At 50.5% G+C, this 19,875-nt stretch overlaps 7 protein-coding genes across 7 annotated transcripts in view; 4 read left to right on the forward strand and 3 right to left on the reverse strand.

Moving 5' to 3' along the window:
• UREG_07614 (isocitrate dehydrogenase) overlaps nt 1-235 on the reverse strand; it is a gene marked incomplete at both ends in the record, with an annotated part of 1,911 nt that extends 1,676 nt beyond the window's left edge. Inside the window, one exon of the mRNA XM_002582795.1 lies at nt 22-235. Within this exon, the coding sequence (XP_002582841.1) occupies nt 22-235 (214 nt within the window). The remainder of the gene's footprint in view (nt 1-21) is intronic.
• A 2,364-nt stretch (nt 236-2,599) lies between these two features.
• Nucleotides 2,600-6,327, reverse strand: UREG_07615 (C-1-tetrahydrofolate synthase; the record flags this gene model as incomplete). The annotated part of the gene is made up of 4 exons (XM_002582796.1): nt 2,600-2,708; nt 2,784-5,294; nt 5,550-6,034; nt 6,262-6,327. The coding sequence occupies 4 exons, from the start codon at nt 6,325-6,327 to the stop codon at nt 2,600-2,602; spliced, it is 3,171 nt and encodes a 1,056-aa protein (XP_002582842.1).
• Nucleotides 6,328-7,712: 1,385 nt separating this feature from the next.
• UREG_07616 (uncharacterized protein) lies at nt 7,713-8,046 on the forward strand (the record flags this gene model as incomplete). Its single annotated transcript, XM_002582797.1, has 2 exons — nt 7,713-7,843; nt 7,926-8,046. The coding sequence occupies 2 exons, from the start codon at nt 7,713-7,715 to the stop codon at nt 8,044-8,046; spliced, it is 252 nt and encodes an 83-aa protein (XP_002582843.1).
• A 533-nt stretch (nt 8,047-8,579) lies between these two features.
• Nucleotides 8,580-9,795, forward strand: UREG_07617 (eukaryotic translation initiation factor 3 39 kDa subunit; the record flags this gene model as incomplete). Its single annotated transcript, XM_002582798.1, has 4 exons — nt 8,580-8,606; nt 8,674-9,192; nt 9,258-9,374; nt 9,436-9,795. The coding sequence occupies 4 exons, from the start codon at nt 8,580-8,582 to the stop codon at nt 9,793-9,795; spliced, it is 1,023 nt and encodes a 340-aa protein (XP_002582844.1).
• A 2,293-nt stretch (nt 9,796-12,088) lies between these two features.
• On the forward strand, nt 12,089-15,447 carry UREG_07618 (uncharacterized protein; the record flags this gene model as incomplete). The annotated part of the gene is made up of 6 exons (XM_002582799.1): nt 12,089-12,266; nt 12,354-12,511; nt 12,580-12,673; nt 12,716-12,959; nt 13,011-15,313; nt 15,374-15,447. 6 exons carry the CDS (start codon nt 12,089-12,091, stop codon nt 15,445-15,447), a joined length of 3,051 nt encoding a protein of 1,016 aa, XP_002582845.1.
• Nucleotides 15,448-17,025: 1,578 nt separating this feature from the next.
• UREG_07619 (uncharacterized protein) lies at nt 17,026-18,347 on the forward strand (the record flags this gene model as incomplete). Its single annotated transcript, XM_002582800.1, has 3 exons — nt 17,026-17,153; nt 17,211-17,805; nt 18,045-18,347. The coding sequence occupies 3 exons, from the start codon at nt 17,026-17,028 to the stop codon at nt 18,345-18,347; spliced, it is 1,026 nt and encodes a 341-aa protein (XP_002582846.1).
• A 513-nt stretch (nt 18,348-18,860) lies between these two features.
• UREG_07620 (mitochondrial phosphate carrier protein 2) overlaps nt 18,861-19,875 on the reverse strand; it is a gene marked incomplete at both ends in the record, with an annotated part of 1,459 nt that continues 444 nt past the window's right edge. Inside the window, 4 exons of the mRNA XM_002582801.1 lie at nt 18,861-18,936; nt 19,000-19,019; nt 19,075-19,420; nt 19,484-19,737. Of these exons, the coding sequence (XP_002582847.1) occupies nt 18,861-18,936; nt 19,000-19,019; nt 19,075-19,420; nt 19,484-19,737 (696 nt within the window). The remainder of the gene's footprint in view (nt 18,937-18,999; nt 19,020-19,074; nt 19,421-19,483; nt 19,738-19,875) is intronic.

Consider the following 19,875-nt stretch of genomic DNA (forward strand, 5'->3'; position numbering starts at 1 on the left):
CAGCCAGCTATCTGCGCGCACAGAGCAAAGATGAGACGTGTGTTGTGGGAGAACGAAGAGGGATACTGGAGCGCGGGGCGGCAGTAGAAGAATTGCGAGGCAAAGGAGGGGGAGCGCGGATAGAAAACGTCGAGAGCAGCCGGGAGGCGGGCGGCGGATGAAGAGGCCGTGGAAGGGGCAGGCGGGTCAGCGAGACGACTCGGGATGGGACGGAACTAGGCCGAAGAGCAGGCATCGTCTTGGAATGCCGGGAACGGGATATTCGGTTCTGGTGCTGGAGGATAAATAATCAGGGCAGAGGACGGGGAGACGAGGGGGGATAAAGTAATTACGCCAGGGGGGGCCAAAGCAGCGCTGACGCTGGTGGTGTCGGGCGTCGCGGGGTGGGTTTTGCGCTCTTCCCACAGACACTCTGGTGTTAATCCAGTGTTCTTTGTCTGCGCTCTCTCTTGCTCTGGTTCTCGTTCGGGCGCGGCGAGAAAAAAAAAAGAAGATTTCCGGGTGGATATCCAACTACGCACAGAGAAAGTCTGTCGGGGAGCGGAATTTGGGTCCAGAGGATAACCAATTCAGCTAACCTCGCTGCCCGGAGGGGTTTCCTCGGGAAATTATGTCAGAAGCAGATCAACAACACGTTATGTTCACACTGTTCACAGCGCTGGAGGAGACACATGGGACGAGCGGGCAGAGAAAGCAGTTTTAATCCAGCACCACTTGCGTTGAATCAGCAGGTCATGCTGCCCGTCCCTCCCTAGCTAAACCCCCCCAAACACTCCCCCTGGCTCCCTCTTTCTGCTGCTTGTCGTATCTGCCGCCGCCGCCCCCGCTGATTGGCCGGGTGGGGCCCTTCCGCTCGAATGTTTTTCCTCGGCGGGGCTGCTTATGTCAGTTGCCGGCTAGCCAGACATTCAGTTTATGTGCAATATTAACGAAGGGAAGCGCAATTCGAGGACAATCCAGTCGTCATGATTCATGGTCAACCTTGAGACGGCCAGCCTGGACAAAGCGGCACACCCCGACCAGAGTGTCGGCTGTCTGCAGACGGAGCCTCGTCCCCCATCGCGACCCGGCCCAACGCTCTTGCGCGATTTCACGCTGAAGCTTGCAGGGCTGACACTACTGGGTGGATCACTCTATGCACTTGCATCATTTCCTACAACTCTTACTTTATTGACTGAAATACAACTTGCGGTGGAACTCCTCAGTTTATCATCTCTCAGAATGCCATCACTGCAGTCTTCAAATCCCCTGATCTCGCTTTGACCGCATCTCATCTCCCAGGGAAAGACCTTCTGACCAGCTGCAGCGGAGACATCTCCTCCGTCACGGCCTCGCAGCGCCTCCCACGTCACATCACCCAGATGCAGCGCTAGGAGAGGATCAACCAACTGTGAGCGATGTCTCTTCTTGGCGTGTCTCGGGCGAGTCGCGCCATCACGCAAATGGGAAAATCCCCGCGGATATCGGGATCAAGATCTCACCGGAAAACAGCAACTGATAACAACAACAACAACAACAAGAAGGCGTGTTCAGGACAGTCATAACATCGTTGCGCCAGCTACTCTGAGCGCAAGCCCGTGGCATTCAACATCAAAGGCACGCGATACTTTGATCGGAAAAACTATTACCCCAGTTTTTCCGTCGGATATCCGGAGTCTTGGCGTTTTTGGGGCTATTCTCGGGGCCACGATTATCCGGCCGCCGCCCGCGCGGAATGTAGTTCCGTTTGGCTGTTGCTCCTGATGTCACTGGAAGAGCATGAGGACACTGCTTGATGCTTGCATAGCTACTCCGTACCTCTGGTGCGATTGCCTCAAGTACTCTCGAATGCCCGGCTATTTTGGCCGGTCGACAGAGTCGATTGAACAGGACCCTTCCCTGAATCTCGAGGGGCACATCTTACCCCTCTTCCCCTCCATCACCCCCTGCCGAACATCCCTCGTTTAACCGTTCACCAAGGGAGCGGGCTTTCAACACAGGGCAAGGAAACATCTCCTGCTTCACCCCTTGCATAATTTGGTAACCTCGCCTGGCTCCTGACTAGCTCGGATCTCGCCGATGTAACTGTCTGACAAAGAGGGCAGATCTCGGCCTGGCGCAACTGACTAATCAACAAAAACTCCGCCCCCCGCCCGCGCGTTTCCCGAACGGGTCGGTTCTAAATTACCACGGTCTTTTGATTGATAGGAAGTGATGCCGGCGTCGATAGCTCGGCTAGGAACAGCTCGGAATTGTCATCTCGACGGTCGATCGTGTGTTCAAATTTACAATCTGGAGTCGACATTGATCTTTGTGATTTACAAATGTGCAATGGATCTGTAAATTGCACCCTAAACTTCTTGTTTGTTGAATCTATGCAATCATGCCGCTCTATGAATCTATGCTGCTTCCATCAGATCGCCCGAAATAAGGACGCCAAGGGTAAGTAAGAAAAGGGCTGCGAATGGTGGTTGAACAAAAGTAAAAACTGGGGTTATCTCCGGCTGCTTTTTTGGGTTTTTTTTCTCGGGAATATCGAGCACAAATGCTTGTTAAATTACAAGAAGGGATGCAACACGACGAAACAAGGGAAGAAATCTCGCCGAATCAAAATTGAAGTTTAGAAGAGCCCGTCGATTTCTCCGGTCTCGGCATCAACGTCAACCTTGAGATAACCTGGGGCAGTTGGAAGACCTGGGATTGTTTGGATGTCGGCCGCCAATGCATAGCTTTAAAGGGGTAAAAAAAGAATAGACCGTTAGTTAAGATATCACAACATGCAACCAGAGGAACAGTCAACTTACAGGTACCCGGCGCCCACGGCCAGTCGCACGTCTCGAATTGGCACTGTAAATCCTGTAGGAGCGCCCTTGAGGCTGGGGTCGTGACTCAACGAGTATTGTGTCTTTGCAATGCAAATAGGGAGGTTGCTGAACCCTTGCTTCGTGTACGTGTCCACCTTCTTCTGCGCGAGCTCGCTAAACTCCACCCGGTCGGCACCGTACATGAGCTGGCCAATCTTCTCAATCCGCTCTTGAATCGTGCCCTCGAGATCATACAGCAGCTTAAAGTCCTTGGGCTTCGAGCTAGCGATGATGACCCCCTTGGCGAGGTCAACAGCACCGGCACCACCCTCGGCCCAGTGGTTTGCGGGGATGGCATCTTCCGCTCCCGCGGCGATGGCTTCCTCGCGGATGACAGCCATCTCGGCTTCTGTGTCGGTTTCGAATTTGTTGATGGCAACCACGACGGGAATCCCGTATTGCTTTGCGTTCTGGATATGCTTCTTGAGGTTAATGCAGCCGCGTCGTAGAAGCTCGGTATCTTCTTTCCTGTAAACCTCTGGCAGTGCTGCACCAGGGGTGATGTCGGGTCCACCGCCATGAACCTTTAGGGCGCGTACTGTGGCGACAATAACCACGGTGTCCGGGACGAGCCCAGACGAGCGACACTTGATGTTGAAGAAGCGCTCACCGCCCATGGTGAAGTCGAATCCAGCTTCGGTGACGACGAAACCGGTCTTGGATTCGTGGTCTTCATCCGGCTCTGTGCCAGCGAGTTTGAGCGCAAGCTTGTCTGCAACGACCGAGTTGGCTCCGATGCTGATGTTGGCAAATGGACCAGCGTGCACAAAGACCGGTGTGCCCTCCAGACTTTGCATCAGATTCGGCTTGATGGTGTCCCTCATCAATGCGGTGAGCGCACCTCCGGCTCCAATGTCATCGCACGTGACGGGATCCCCCTTTTTCGAGGTAGCAACCACCATTCTCCCGAGACGTTCTCGCATATCAGCGAGATCGTTGCTAAGAGCCAAAATTGCCATACATTCACTGGCGACTGAGATGTCGAACCCGGTTTGTCTGGTATGGCCCTTTTCCGTTGGAGCTTGACCGACAGTGATACTCCGGAGGTGTCGGTCGTTGACATCCAAAACGCGGCGCCATGTAATGGTATCAGGATCGATATCAAGACGGGCAAAGCGGTTAATCTCCTCTGGTGTGAGCTCATCGGGGTTGGTTTTTTCGATACCCAGTTTCCGTAGTCTTCGGAACATAATTGGCTGAAATTCTCTCTTTCCTTTCTTTGCGGGGACTAACCGCTTGTATAGCGCAGCATCGCTTTGAGTAGACTCGTGAAACATTCTCGTTTCTAGAGCGGCTGCCAGAAGGTTGTTAGCAGCAGTGATAGCATGGATATCGCCGGTCAAATGCAGGTTAAACTCGTCCATGGGAATAACCTGACTATAGCCACCACCAGCGGCACCACCTTTGATACCAAACGTCGGGCCTTGGCTGGGTTGTCGCACATTGGCAAAAGTAATTCTGTTCAGATGGGCACCCAAAGCTTGGGTGAGGCCCATTGTGGTGGTGGATTTGCCTTCTCCGAGAGGAGTTGGTGTGATCCCACAAACGAGGATATATTTTCCATTCCGGCGATGAGCGAGACGCGACGCGACGTCCAAACTTACTTTGGCTTTCGTCTGACCATATGGCTCTAGTTCGTGAGGCGCAATTCCAATTTCAGCGGCCAATTGCGAAATAGGCTTCGGGCGCTGTGCGCGGGAGATTTCAATATCAGATGGGACGGGAGTCTGGAGCTTGACTGGTAGGGCAGAGATGCGTCTGTCCTTGAGCTTCTCAAAGTATGTATTGGCCGAGTTGACCACATTTTGAAGAAGCATCGCTACCGTCATTGGGCCAACGCCGCCGGGTACTGGTGTGATTTGGGACGCCACCTCTACAGCGCTCGCAAATTCGACGTCTCCCACAAGGCGCTGACCGGATTTCTTGGACGCATCGGGAATGTAGTTCGTTCCAACGTCGATGACTACGGCACCCGGCTTCAGCCAATCGCCTTTGACGAATTCTGGCTTTCCAATTGCCGCGACTAGTATATCTGCCTTTTTGATGACCTCGGGGAGATTCTTCGTTTTTGAATGGCAGACAGTGACAGTCGCATCGGCGTTTTTTAGGAGATAGCTGACGGGGCTACCAACGATATCACTCCGTCCCAACACGACAGCCTCTTTTCCTGCCAAATCTACGCCGCTAGAGCGCAGCAGTTCCATAATTCCTTGCGGAGTGCATGGGACGAACAGCGGCTTCCCACCCCGTTTTGCCAGTTCACCAATATTGATAGCTCCGAACCCGTCCACATCCTTTTCGTTCGCGACTGCGGACGTGACTGTATGCTCCGAGAGATGGTTTGGGAGGGGCAATTGGACCAAGATGCCATGTACCGACGGGTCGTTGTTCGCATTGTTGATTTCTTGGATGAGCTCTGTCTCTGTGATTTCCTCGGGGAATTTGGCAAGTCTGCAGAGAATATTCGCCTAGAAATGGGAATCCGTGATTAGTGGCGGTGTAATCGGTTTTCCATCAGTTGTTCGCGTCAGGCCACATACCTCTGATGCAGCCTTCAATTTCATACGGACATAGGTGCCTAAGGACATTAGTATGCATTGAGGAAACGAGGGCATCTAGAACACACTTGAGTCCGACCTGTCACCGACTATAATCATTCGCGCCGTTAGCCGTAGCTCGTGAGAAGCAGCACATGTATGGGCTTACCTGCCTTGAAATATAACCAAGCTCGGCTGATATCTCGGGTTCACCGAGCTTTGAATTTCCGCCGCGAGTTTCTCCCGTATGCTTTTCGCTATGGCCGTGCCATCGATCTTCGTGCCGGTCATATTGACTGCACTCGAGGAAAAGAGTCGCTGAGTGGTGGGTGGGGTGGTCCGGCAGGGTTTACTGGGAAACAGGCCAAGGGCGGGGTGAGCGCGCGGATTTCTGGAAAACGAGGCAGAGGGAGTTGACGCAACAGGGCGCACTTTTTCTGGAACAATTGAGTCTTGAAAATTGGTTGCGCGTAGAGTTGAATTGGTGACTGCGTGAAGTTGACGAACGGGATGGCGGGGTAGGAATAATAAAGTAGCACTGGGCCGCATGGGCATGGCCCTCGGGATCGCCGCTCTTGTCACCCGCGATAGGCTACGGAAGGCCGCCGTTAGCATGCGGGTTTGGAGGTTGACCATGCGCTGCGCACCACGGGTCTATGGAGGTTTATATTAGTCTTCAAGTCCTCGCACACACTGGTAAATTCAACGCGAATTGACTTTAAAGACACCAGAAAATTTTTCAAGCGCCCGGCCAGCGCAACGGCAAACTTTCCTTGCGGCGAGATTGACTCATTTTCTGCTTTGTTTCTTCATCTGCTTTGCGTTGAGGTGCGAACTCGGAGCTGCCGGCATTATGGTTGTTCCGGATATCAATGCTTGACAGCAACGACGAGGAGAGAAGTTGTGGAAATCTGTTCGGCTACCAGTTCATGGCTTGTGGGAGTCATTATATGTATAAATTGGAAGCACCTTGGGAGAGGTGGCGCGTTGTTTAAATATGCTACCGGTTCTCCAAAGCGTCGGTCCAGGGTTTGTTCTGTCGGTTTCTGACGAAGGCCGTGTAGGACGAAGGTGGCTCTAGCAAATGTCGGTCTTGCTAGTTTACAATGTAGACTCCGATGTTGAGATGCTACTTTAGGGTATATGCACTTGATTGCTCATGTGCTGCGATTGGCAATCCTACTTCCGGCTTCGCGATTCGCTCCTCATGCCAGCGCAGGGTAGAACAGATGCTGTGGACATCACTAGATCCTTGGCTGGCCACTGATGTGCGGCTTCGGTTTTGCAATTGCCGACGGGGAAGTAGAGACTGAAGGACTTTGTTGTATCGGACTGGGAGGAAGAAGTCGAATGGTGAAAAAAAGACTAACTATATGTTTGCTTAATGTCGTGATTATCAACAATTTTGTTGGCCCAAAATACGGGAACCAGTTAACTAAGCCATACGGAGTACCCTACTTTCGATATACATTCACCACCTCTGCTCTGTCTATCCCATGCGTGGACCCCTGGCACTATATGTTTCTTTGCTTCGCAGTAGCACATCACCTAGTTAACACTACATACTAATAGACTCATTTCATCCATGCATCCTCGGATAACCAGCTTGTTTACGTTGGTCCCAGCTCGGTCGAGAACAAAAGATCCGATATTGGGTTTGAACTGATGAGCAACGGATGCTTCCAATCCACAAGATAAAAGAGAGTCAGCAGTGTCTCATCCCTTAGTTTCTTTCCGTATCTACAGCTCCTTAAACAAGGTTCATTTGATTAAAGTACGGGCGGCTTTTCTTTAGGCTCTGGACATGCGGCGACGCGAGCTGTTCTTACTTTATTTACATTACAGGCTTGCCAGCTGTCAGCAATATGAGCAGGCAACGAGTAACGTGGATTGGTGATGAATTTAACCATAGGATTTTCCACTTTCCTCAGTATGGCAGCGGGTGGAAACTCGACGAGAAAATTTCTGAAAAGACTATGCGCTATACCACGAGCTCAGATCCAGAAGATGATACGGCGGAGGCACACGCAGTATATCATTGCTATCAAGTTGAAGGCCCATCTATTGGGTTAGAAGCGATCATAAAAATCCGGATGCAGTAAGATTTTGAAACTATTTCTGCGCCTCGGCTTGCTGACGTCTGAATGCACTCATCAGGGTTCCGCCGAAATCTCCAGCATCACCCTACCCAGAGGACAGAGCGGCGCTGGCGTTGACTTATCCGAATGGGTGGAGCGCCAATGAACTGAATGTTTTACTGACTCTCAACGAAGAGGGCTGCTCTGTCACCCCTAAAGTATTGTGTTGGCTTAACGCATGGCAGGCCGACGATATGCCTGTTCCTGAAGGCTATATTTTGTTCATTGTGATGGAGAAAGTACCTGGTGAATCTTTAGTAGACTTCTGGTATCGTCCTCCCGAGGACCGTGAGAAGATTCGCCGCGCGTTTCGTCGGTCCATAGAGTATGTGGATACGCCTCCTGAGCCCATGTTCCAATACAGCTATTGTTGATAACTCCAACTTACTGACCTTTGATCCATATAGGGAACTTTATAGCCACGGCGGAATGCAGAGGGACGAGGGTCTACGAAACCTTCATTATGATGCCAAAAGTGACAAATGGTACGTTATTCCCATGTGCTGTGGTCCCAATGATGGGCGCTAATCTCTCTCTCTGAAGCTACTTCCTTGACTATGAAAATATGGATTTGCTTTCGGAAGCAGAGAACACTTTGAGATGGAGAGATAATCACATCCTTTTCTGGGAATTGGCACGGAGAATCAACGGGAAGATTGAATACTGAATTTCCCTTGAATGGCACTGATATAACAACCCAATCGCGAGGAAATGCCCTTACCTCTGCATGCCCACCCGATACTTTCAGTCATGCATCGTATCTAATCTAGAGCTGGTATTTAAGTAAAAGAGAGCTGATTGCCGTTATTCACTGTCCATAGTGGTAGTTAGATTACGTTAGGTGCCTCGGATCAATGTACCTCCGGAGCCAACTAGCAAATCACGTGCTCAGAGCCAGGCGAAATCTTGGCATCAAAATGTGTGTGTGGTGATTGATTACGAGATTTTGTTGCTCCACAGACCAGCTGGGTGGGATCTATCGCGAGAACTCGGTTTCAAGAGCACTAAAATACAGAATATACCTTTTTGCAGCTTCTATCTAGACGGAATAATCAAAAACAATGAGACCGATCCTGCTTCAGGGCCATGTAAGTGGTCTACTGGCCTTCCCCGATCCCGCATTTTTCAAGCCTCGTGAGACTGATCCGCCCATAGGAACGGTCCCTCAATCAGATCAAATACAACCACGACGGCGACCTCCTCTTCTCCGTAGCGAAGGATAAGATTCTCTGCGCATGGTACTCTGCAAACGGTGAACGGCTGGGAACATACGAAGGACACCAAGGCGCACTCTGGACAGTCGATGTCAGCCCCGGGACGGTACTTTTGGCAACGGGCGCCGCAGACAATACGGTTCGCTTATGGAATGCGAAGACCGGTGAGTGTGTGAAGGTGTGGGAATTCCCGACTGCGGTGAAGAGGGTCGAGTTCAGTCCCGATGGGTCGAAAATACTGGCCGTTACGGAGAAGCGAATGGGATACCTGGGTACCATTGTGGTATATGATGTGCTTTACGGAGATGGGGAAGGGAACAATTTGGAAGAGCAGACCGATGAACCTTGCTTAAAGATCACCTGTGAGCAGAGCAAGGCGACTGTGGCGGGATGGAGCTTTTTGGGGAAATACATTATCGCGGGCCATGAAGATGGCAGTGTAAGCCAGTACGATGCAAAGGTAAGGAGTTGTGGTGTATTCTGGAGTCTTTCAGATGTGGACGACTTTTGCTGACTTGGGCTCAGACTGGCGAGCAACTGCAAAATGTTCAAGCCCATGAATTTGACTATCAGATCACTGACCTCCAATTCTCCGCCGACCGAACCTACTTCATCACTGCTTCAAAAGACAAATCCGCCAAGGTAGGTCCCAAGCCCATGATTGATGCGACTGGGAAAGTTTCGATCGCTGATAAATTCGCAGGTCATCTCCTCCCGAGAACTCCAAGTCATGAAAACCTATGTCGCCGATACCCCTCTCAACACCGCGGCGCTTGCTGCAAAGAAGGACTTTGTCATCCTCGGTGGTGGCCAAGCCGCCATGGACGTGACAACGACATCCGCCAGACAGGGAAAATTCGAAGCCCGGTTCTACCACAAGATTTTCGAAGACGAGATTGGTCGTGTGCGAGGCCATTTCGGTCCGCTGAACACGATTGCTGCGCATCCAGCGGGAACGGGCTATGCTTCTGGTGGAGAGGACGGATATGTGCGCGTGCACCATTTTGACAAAGCCTACTTTGATTTCATGTACGAGGTTGAAAGAGAGCAGGCGAGAAGATGAACCATGGGGTAGAGAGAGAGGGGTAACTTTTTTTGAGACATGTCTATCTTCTTTTTGTTCCTTTGTTTTTCTATTGTTGCGTCACGATTTACGGCTTGCAATTTGCGAGATGAAAATGGGTTGCTCTCCGAGGTTCTCTACATTTAATGCCTTTTGTGCGGTTTTTCTGCGGTGTTCCGTTGGCAATGCTGCTGAATGATAGAGTTCTTTTCTACTTTTTTTTTTCTGCTGCGAAAATTGTTTGAGATCGATGTCAATACTGATTGCGACTCCGATGGCAACAAATTTATGCGCCATTAAGGACAGTCCTGCGATCTGGTACAGTCTCATCAGCGTATAGTCATGTGCTCGGATTTGGGTTGAACCTCCGTCCTCCTGAGCAACCGCTCTAACCAGGGAATCTAGTGTCGCAATGTATGGGAATTGGGAAAACATGTCTGAGAAGTTAGAACCGCTGGAGACAGGCGGAATGTGATGCCTCTCACAAGGTCTCTTTTTATTGATGGGCAAATCTTGATCCAGGCTGCAGCTGGTGCTTGGCTGGGTGAAAGACGTCTTCTCTCGTTCCATCCCGCAAGTCAAACCTTGTCTCTGACATATCATGGCACCGGATCAAGGGTCCAGTTTTTAGCTGTCTCCGATACAAGTTTGTCGAGTTAAAGTCCGGGGGTGCGGAGTCTCATATGCCGGTTTGTAGCACGAACTCGCAGAAGTTGATGGACTTCGAGTACTGCTCCTGGTAGCTAGGTCTTAGCCATGTGTAATCGGAGAGTTAAGACGGCCATCCATGTGGTTACCACAGCCCCTTGTCTCGATCCTGAAGCCTCCTTCCCTGCATTTAGGGCTCGCCAAGCGAGGGAGAAACGTCATCAGCGCCGAGGTGTAAGGAAAGAGAGTAGAAATGATGGCTGAACAGAACGAAAAGCTCTGCTCTAGAGGGCCTTGACCGCAGGACGTCAGACAAGAGAGCTCCAGCTCCCATCGCACGGTCGACAGCGCGAATTAAGGGCGTGCATAAGCCTTATGTACCCCGGACAGAGGTTAAATGCTAACTAGCTTCAGAAGTTCTTCAGCAGTGGCAGGAGGAGAAGCATCCGGAACGTCAGCCCAAGGGCTCGCGTTTTTGTTGGTTTTGATCGAGAGAAACCTCGTGAAGCTCTGTGCTGGAATGCAATTTGATGGGCGATCCAACCCGCTGAGGATACGCGCACACACACGCCAACCATGGTTCGCTGGGACCGCGGGCCCGAATGCCTCAAGGTTAGACTCCCGTTGGGTGCACCGTATTTCATGTCATTTCGGGTGGGAAGCTAGCAGGGGCTTGGGAAGTCGGAGGGGCTGCTTCTATCAAACTGGCGACGATAGAAGTCGAATCGCTGCGTTGCCGGACGAGCAGAACGAGACAGCAGCGCAGCTCCTCGTCGACGGTCCAGCGGAATGGGAATACCGACATAATTGCTTTTTGGACAACGGGCCAAGTCATTGGGCAGCGGACGTTTTCCCGGCCAGCTTCCCCCTGAAGCGTCGACTAGGCGTTAGTCCAGCGCTTTTTGCCAAGTCGCGATCACCGACGTGTTTCCTCTGAAACGGGCGACTCCTTTTTCTCCCTCCCTTCTTTCTTCCTCTCCATCGTCCCCTTCGACGCTCCATTGGATTCTGCCGGTTGCGAGCCTGTCGGTCCAGGCTTCTTTTCTCTTCATCTTGCTGCTCTTCGCTTCACGTTCGTTTGTTGCTTTCTTGCCCTTCCTCGTCGCTCATTCTCGCCAATATTTTTTTTTTGTATGCAATCTGCCCCCTGTGAAACCGCACTAGAAACCCAGGGTGAATTGCAAGTCACGGTCAGACCATCCTGCATGTCGTCCCATCCCCTCGATTGCCGTTGCTCTTGTGAATAGCACTAACACGCCTTGTTCATGCACAGATTATCCGCGTTGTCGGTGATTGGAAGCGTTTTTCTCGATACACGCCCCCTTTAATTCCCGACCAACGATCTCCCAGGCCTCGACGGCTTTCCTTCACGCATCGGTGCCTGTCGAACAAGACTCTTTCGGCCTTACATGTCCTTGACCGCCTGTCTCGTCGAGCGTTTTCGCTTTTGATGCCCCGCTTGGTTGCTGCCCTCAAACAGCCGACCGTCTTTGATTAAAGGGCTGCCGAATTCGAGGATCATTTCCAAACCCAGGCCGACATTTACAAGCCAAGGTTGCCGTGCCTCGATTCGTGGCCCCGACGCTCTCCTGCGAAACGTGACGGATTCGGCTCTACACCAGACCATCGCTGTCCCCTTTAGACAATGTCGTTCTTCGCGCGCGTTTTTCGCAAGGATGGGAGTAGCAAGAAAAAGCAGAACGGCGCAGGCACTGATGGACCTCCCAAACCGCAATGGACAGACGCCTGGCTGCGAACAGAGGTTGGAGCCGAGGAGGTACAGGAGCTGATACACGGATGCACACAGGAATTGAAAGCCAGAGGTAAGACGCGACCTCGACTGGGAAGCTGCGCTGCCTGCAGAAAATCTCTTTCGTTTTTACGATGATGCTCATTGGACTTCTATCTAGCTCTCGACACCCCGTTTTTGCTCCTCCCATTCCGCCCGACCTCAGACCCGAGCGCCGCTCGCACCTTTGTTCGTAATTTCTTCGGCCCCTCTCTCGGAAGAACTTCACCCCTGCGAGGAGACAGCCTATTGCAGGAGTTGCGGTTAACGGAGCCAATGGTGCGTTTGAATACCAGTGTCACTGGCGAATTGACCTCATCTTGAACTTGACTAAACGTCGCGTTTAGGTGCTTTGCAGTGTAATGAAATGGTGTTGGAGTAGACTTCCTGGGGGCATCATAACGTGGGAGGCTTATGAACTATTCAAAGTTGGCGAACAAGGTATTTGTTCCCTATTGTAACTCTTCCACCGTCTGCTTATAGTTAACAATCGCCCAGATTCACAGCTCGCCCGTGATGCGTTTTCGACCTTTATTCCGATCAGCGTGGATTCAGATGCCCGTACTAAGATAATTTTTGATTTCTTTGAACTCATGGCTGCGATTGCCGCTCATGGAAACAAGAATGGTCTCGGAGGCCGAAAGCTCTCTAGATATGCTGGCTGGTGGGCTTTTGAGCATACTGACACCGGTAACGGCTTCGAAGCAAGTTATAAAACCTGGGCAGAGTAAGGCTGTCTCGTAACCTTTTATGCCGGCAAGACTAACACGTCGATTAGGGCGGCTGATGCAACAAGTCATTTATTTTTTGCCTACCTGCGCTCCCTTACTCCTGATTCGATCCGTGGCACCAATGGCATCGCCACTCTCCCATTGTCCCTGCAGACGTTGGTGCAAGGAACAGAATATCCTCCGGAGCGACCTTCCCTACTCCAGACTCAGACAACCAAAGTTGTAATGATTGTTGATACCGTCTCTCCAACGCCATTTGCTCTGTTGCGACGAGCCAAAAACTTTGAATATCGGGACAGCGATGTTGTTTTGAAGGACTTTTCAAGCTTGGATGATCCAGCCCAGGCATTGAGTGACGAATGCCGTCGCGTCCTACGGTGCATTTCGACCGCAAACCAGTCCGATGTCTCTACAACAAAGGCTTCCACGAGCTTACGTGATGCTTCATGGTCACGTTTCGAAGACATCGGATTTGGTGGTTCGATCGATGAATCGGATGAAGAAGACGGAACTGGTTTCGGAAGGACGCCACAGTTGGGCCTCAGGTCAGCGCCAGCGTCGCGCACTGCGGATTTAGGACGTCCTACTACGCCCTCTTGGGCCGATTTCTTATCTTCTGGATTTACAGATGAACAACGGAACGGAAACCGCCCCGGACTACTCTTGCCGCCAGACAAAGTTCTCCCGCCCATCCAGACTGTTCGCGGACAGAGCTCTCAGTCTCATAAGCGCTCTTTCGACCAAGAATCCACACTGGATCCCGGTGAGCTGGCGAGTATTTCGGTCTTAGACCTGGATGATTCATTTTGGTGGGTTTGGATTAGCAGTTTGGCTGGCGAAGAAACTGCGTCGCGAAAAGCGGTCTTTGGACGATGTGCGCTGCTTGAGACTGTCATTTCTAGTGGCAAGTGGCTCATCCTTGAAGAGCAAGTCAAAGGTGCTGCACCTGAGCCCGATGCTGGTGCCTATATTGCGGAGAAGAAGAGTTTCTTCGGCTTCCGGACAAGAAAAGGGCGGTTGACTCGACGTCAATCTGCTGCAAAAAAGAATGGTGAGCCGTATAAATCCACTAACAATCCGGCGCCGTTGAGCAGAACGAGCATTGGACCAGATCAGCATGCCAGGATCCAGGCAGCTGCCGCTGCACTCCAAAGGAAACATCGAGAGTTGGAGCAAGAACAGGCTAGGGCCGCCAGGACAAGGCAGGACGACTCATACTCGACTAGAACTAATTCTGTACTTACTTTACAGCCGTCCATTTTGAACGAGGCATCTCATGCAATGAAGTGGGCAAGCAACTATGACAAAAATGCTGTTAGGGCTGCTTATCTTAGCAATAACCGGGCTGGCACAGGTGTTCCCGCAGAGAATCTGGATATTAGCTGGAATGGTCGAGCCACATCTAGCCTTGGTTCTGCCCCTGGACGGGAACCCACGCCTCCTCCAAAAGCAGAGCAGCGTGCGCCTAGAGAATCTGCTTCCCCATTACCGGTTCCGCCTCCCAAGGAAACGCGGCCGGCGCCGAAGCCAACTCCAGTGGCAGATCCTACCCCTGCAAAACAAGATTCTGGTGAGCGAACATTTCCCAAACCGTGGCCAGCCATTGGCAGAGCATCCGGTGAATCCACGCGTGAACTCAGAAAACTGAAAAAGAGACCAGGAACCTCCGGACTCAAGGCACTCTTTGCAAAGAAGAAGTCGGAGTTTGCTGGCAGATCCTCCGTCGAGAGTACATCCGCAACACCTGCGACAAGAACCAGCGCTGAAAGGTCGGGTGCATTGACACCCAAGAGCACGACCGCTCATCGGCTATCCAGTGTTGGTCAAAAGCAATCATCTGAGGAGGCATCTGTACCCGAGACCTCCAAGCCACCAGCTCCTCCCGTTGCCGAACGGAAGCCAGCACCTGCACCTGTGCCTGTATCGGCCCCTGCTCCTGCTCCGGTGACTTATGATGGCCCACCAAAACACCGCAGAGAAGCCGAATTCGATAGCCTTTCCCGTGTGAACACCAATGAACAGGCAGAGGCGGATCAACACTTTTCCAACTTTGATCACCAGAGCCCAATAGTTGATCAGCCTGCTTTTGCCCCTATCGACACTCCAAGCACAGAATCCTCCGTTGAAAGAGCACCAACACCTCCACATGTTGAAAAGCCGACAGAACCAACCACGGTGAATGGACGTGATAGTGCTCCTAGCCCCGTGCCAGATGAAGCGCCAATGCAGGCTCAGCATCGATGGGCACAAATCCGAAAGAATGCCGCTGAGAGAGCAGGCATGGCTGAAGAAGTTATCGCAAAGAAACCCGTGCCAGAGAAACCTAATACTGAAGATCAAACTCATGAATGTGAGTAACCACCATCTGTGTCTATCTCATTGATAAACTAGCTAATATACTGTGATTTAGCTATTGAATTGCGGGCTGCACGTATTCGCGCCCGCGTTGCTGAATTAACCAAGAACATGGAAGCTTCGCGATAGTCGCCAGGGTCAATGGGAGGACTTATTGGTTATGTTTTTGACTTTATAACAAACTAATCACGCTTCCTTTTCTGCTTCTTCCACAGTTTTGCACTTTGCCTTTTTTTTTTTACTGACGGAGCTCAGATCGTTGGATCGATACCCATTCTTCTAACATACCATACCCATTAATCGACTTTAGTTTATGCATTGCCTTTTTGCTCTTAGCACTCGCTTGGTGCTTCTGCCTTGCTGCTGGTTTTATTGGCCTTCCCGTTCCTGTATCGATCTGCTTTCTGTTCGCTTCCTCAAACACTTTCCCCAGAAGGACGGCGAAGCGCGAAAAGACTATATCTAGTACGCTAGATTTTCTCATCTGTAGGTTGAAAAAAGAAGGTCAACCGATGCGCTGTTCAGGTATATCCCTACTTTTACCTGCTCGATTCTGATGATCCGAGTGGTGCGCTACCCATGCCGTCTCCTTGTTATATGCTTGCTTGGCTAAGTTTCCTTGTTTGTTTATTAAAATACCTTGATAACAAGAATCAATTGGAATTTTCTTTGGAAACCCCTAGTGCCCTTTTCGATCGGCACACCAAAATGGGACTGAAAGTCACAGTTGCTCTGATGGTCCCCTTCCAGATCCCTTTGCATGCCTTTCCGTGATTTTATATTCGGCCCAGTGTCTACTCACGGTTTTCCCTGGCAAGCTAAGCTGAATCGCACGGACCTTGGAATCGAGACACCGGAGATGACGAGCAGCCCAAACGTGAAATTCAACTTTATTATCAACAGCTGCAACCTAGAAAGGGGGTATTTCCACTACTCTCCAGCAACTCAGCAACTGCTTCTGCTCTGCCCGCCTCCATCCAGAAAGCGTCCTCGCGCAGAGAAAAAAAAGCCATCCACTTCATTTTCGACCGAATAACTTGTACTTGAGCTTATCCGCGAAGCCCATATACTCCTGCTCATCCTGCGCCCGACGGATGCGCCCCTTTTCTCCCTCCCCTTCTCTCTCCCGTGCATGGTCCACACACCCTCGCGCCTTCCGATCCGCTTCGCGCGAAACATTTCCGTGGCCACCGCGCTAACGTGGAATCGACCCGTCAGAAGATCAATCTCTCGGGGTAAATATAGAACCAGCGGAATGTGAAACGAAAAAAAAAAAAAAGAAAAGGGCCAAAAGATATCATCAGGCATGAAGCTATTTATTGACACCACCGTTTCGGATCCAGATATTGAATTGGAGTGAGAATGTGCTGATGTGATTTCTTCAGCAGCTATAGCTGCAGTTTCTAAAAGCAGTTGAAGCTCTTTCCTCCTATTGCATATTATTGTTTTGAGATTCTTCCTTTCTGCCTGAGTCATTAATCAGCTGACTAGTACAGAGTTAACGCTGAGTCAGACAAGGGTTCACTGGAGCATATATAAAGGTGTGGTTTCCAACTCACCGCACATGTTTTGACTTTCTTGATCTGACAAGTCTACATTACTCATTATCTCACTGACTAAGGCAATAATTCTTTCTTGAATCTTCTCAGTCTCCTGATATACTCTCTCACATTTTCCATCAAGAGGTGGTTACTACATTAGCAAATCATGGCATCGAGACCTGTGATCCCGCCTAGGAGTTCAAGCAAACGCCTCCGCGACGAGCTGGACGACTTGAATCACGAAATTGCGCGTAAGAGACGCCAATTAAAGCCCAAAGGCAGCTTTGATTCCGAGTAAGTCATGCTTGAACATGCTCACTAGTAGCACTGGTGCTCACTTTCCCTCTGTAGATATTGGGAGACGGCTTTGGACATCGTCCGAAGTGAAACCGCCCGCAACAACGTTCGAAGGCAGATCTCTACTGAAAAGTTCAAGACAGAAGGTGGCAGCGAGGAAGCCTGGGCTACTATGGAAGACGCCAAGCAGCTGCACGCCGAGCTTGAGGCTCTGAAACTTAAAGAACGGAAGTTCCGGGACCAATTGCGACGTGTTAAATCTGGTAGCGGTGAACCCGACTCTGAAGCAAATACGGTCACTCTACGTCGATCTTACTTGGAGTTGTTCATCTCAAGCAGTCGAGGGCTTGGTATCGCTTCGTACGGCGGTGGGAGGGAAAATAAAGCGCAAAGCAGTTTCCGAGCTAGCTTGATTGAAGCATACAACGCCCAAAAATCGGAAATTGAATATGAAGACTTGCTGTGGTGCCCTATTCTCTCGCGGTGGCTTGCCAAAGAGGATGTTACTGCAAGTCACATATTCTCGTACAGGCATGGCCAGCAGACGATGACTGCGATATTCGGGGAGACCCAAGAGCCAGAGCTTTTTAGTCCCAAAAATGGGCTTCTCATTTCAAATCACGTCGAGGCAAAATTTGAGAGCGGGCCTGTTTGTCATTGTTCCAGATCTGCCTGGAGAACCCCAACATCTGAGGGCTATAACTGAGTGGGATAGAAGTGAGCCGAAAGAGTATAAGCTGAAGATCATTGACCACGATCCAACAAAACTTAACCGGATAATCCCATACATTGATGGATCGTGGAGGCAGCTTGATGGCAAACGACTCGAGTTTAGGAATGACTCCGGTCCGCGCGCCCCGGTATCTATATTTTCACTACTGCCTCCAGATGCTTCGCCGCGCCTTCACCGAACGTTGGCAGGGCCAAATCCTTCGCGAATCCGAACTCGAAAAACCTGCTTGGTCATCCCCAGGAAAATACTTGAAAAGGAATATGCTTTTGGCATTTGTGGATGAGATAGGACACAAATATGATCACTTGCTTGATGGTTGCACTGAAACTGGCAACAATTTGGAGGCCAAGGAGGAGGATGACCTTCTTCTTCTAACTGCAGCCCGGCAAATTGGCCTCGCACAAGAGGAAGAAGAGGACAGTGATGATGAGAATCTTGATGATGATGATTTCATTTGAACTGAGCTGGAGCAGTATTTATTTGAAAGCAACCTCCTGGCTCTACCATCTGACATTAACACCAGTGGAGGATGTCTAGTTCGGGTATCTTTGAAATAAATCAATTGCAAAAGAAAGGCCAAATCTTCGACCAGTTCTAAGAGTAATATACTTTTCAATTGATAGGAAAAAAAGCATACGGAGCATAGTTCGTGGCAAAGGCCATGCAAGCAAGTGCTAGATGATAACAGATAGTGCTTCGGAAAGGAGAACTTCGCAGGCGAGTGACATAGGCTTGGCAAGTGAGAGGAGCCGCGAAAGATAAGATAACCTTACTTTCTGCCGAATCACAGACTTTGCAAGCACCAAGTTTCCGTCAGCGAGATAATCGAAAGATAATAGCCACATTCCATATCTAGGAATTCGGATGGCTGAAGACAAATATCGCAAGGGACAATCACAGATATATGTACAGTCAGCCACACCATAAAACACCCAATGAGCAACCATAGCATACAATCCCTCTTGAAGCTCTTAAACTTCTGATTTCTTAGCTTCCTTTGGACCACCGGTAGTCGGGAGACCCATGAAGATCTTGAACGAGTCGTAGCTATCATAAACCGTTAGTATATCTACAAAGGAAAGGCAAACGAAAAGGATATGGAAAGCATACATCATCCATTGCAAACCGGTCTATAAGATGCAAGTCAGTTTTGTCCTGCAAAGAAATATTTGGACTGGAGCTTACCAAGGTGCCGATCATGACAATTCGGACAGGGAGACCATTCCACAGCCCTCCAAATCCAATGTCCTTATAAATCCGTCCCATAGCTGCACCGAATGCTTCTCCAGGTTGTCGATTGGCGTTGAGTTTGCTGACCATTACATCGGCGGGATGGGACACAACAGCGCAGAGAATACCGGCAAGATAACCACCGGTGAAAGCAACAGCGGTTTGCGCGCCCTTGTTGTAGTCGGACTTTTTACCAGGGAGTCGGTTATAGATCATTTCCACGATCCGTTCGAAAGACACGAACTTCATCACCGTGTAGGGAATCTGACGACCCCACAATGGATACAAGCCCTTGTACAAACTAGAATGTAGAGATCTTGTTAGCTGTCCCAATATGTTCGACTGGGTTCTTGGAACACGTTACCCTCCGACTCCTTCTTTTCCGACAACATAGGAGATACCACTGAATGTTCCTGTGGCAAATGGAGGGATAGTAGTCTGCATTCGCACTTTGACTGCTTCGAATGGGCAGAGTGCGACGTCCGCAATCAATTCGGCCGAGGCACTAGCGGCGGCATATATAGATGTCCGCCAAGCCGTAGCGGCATCCTCCCCAAGTAGATCTGCGTAGAACTTTTTGAAGAATTCGTAGCCACCGTATTTGAAAGCTCCTTGGGCCTATAAGTCACATCCAGATTAGAGACTTGTCAAGGCGCGTTCACTTCCATATAGAATAGTAACCACGTACAGAGTATCCGAAAAATGTTGGGCCCCAGCCTGTAAAAATGACCGCGAATCCCTTCGGCACTACCAATT

Source organism: Uncinocarpus reesii, genomic scaffold, assembly GCF_000003515.1.
Source record: "Uncinocarpus reesii 1704 scaffold_5 genomic scaffold, whole genome shotgun sequence".
Classification (NCBI taxonomy): Eukaryota; Fungi; Ascomycota; class Eurotiomycetes; order Onygenales; family Onygenaceae; genus Uncinocarpus; species Uncinocarpus reesii.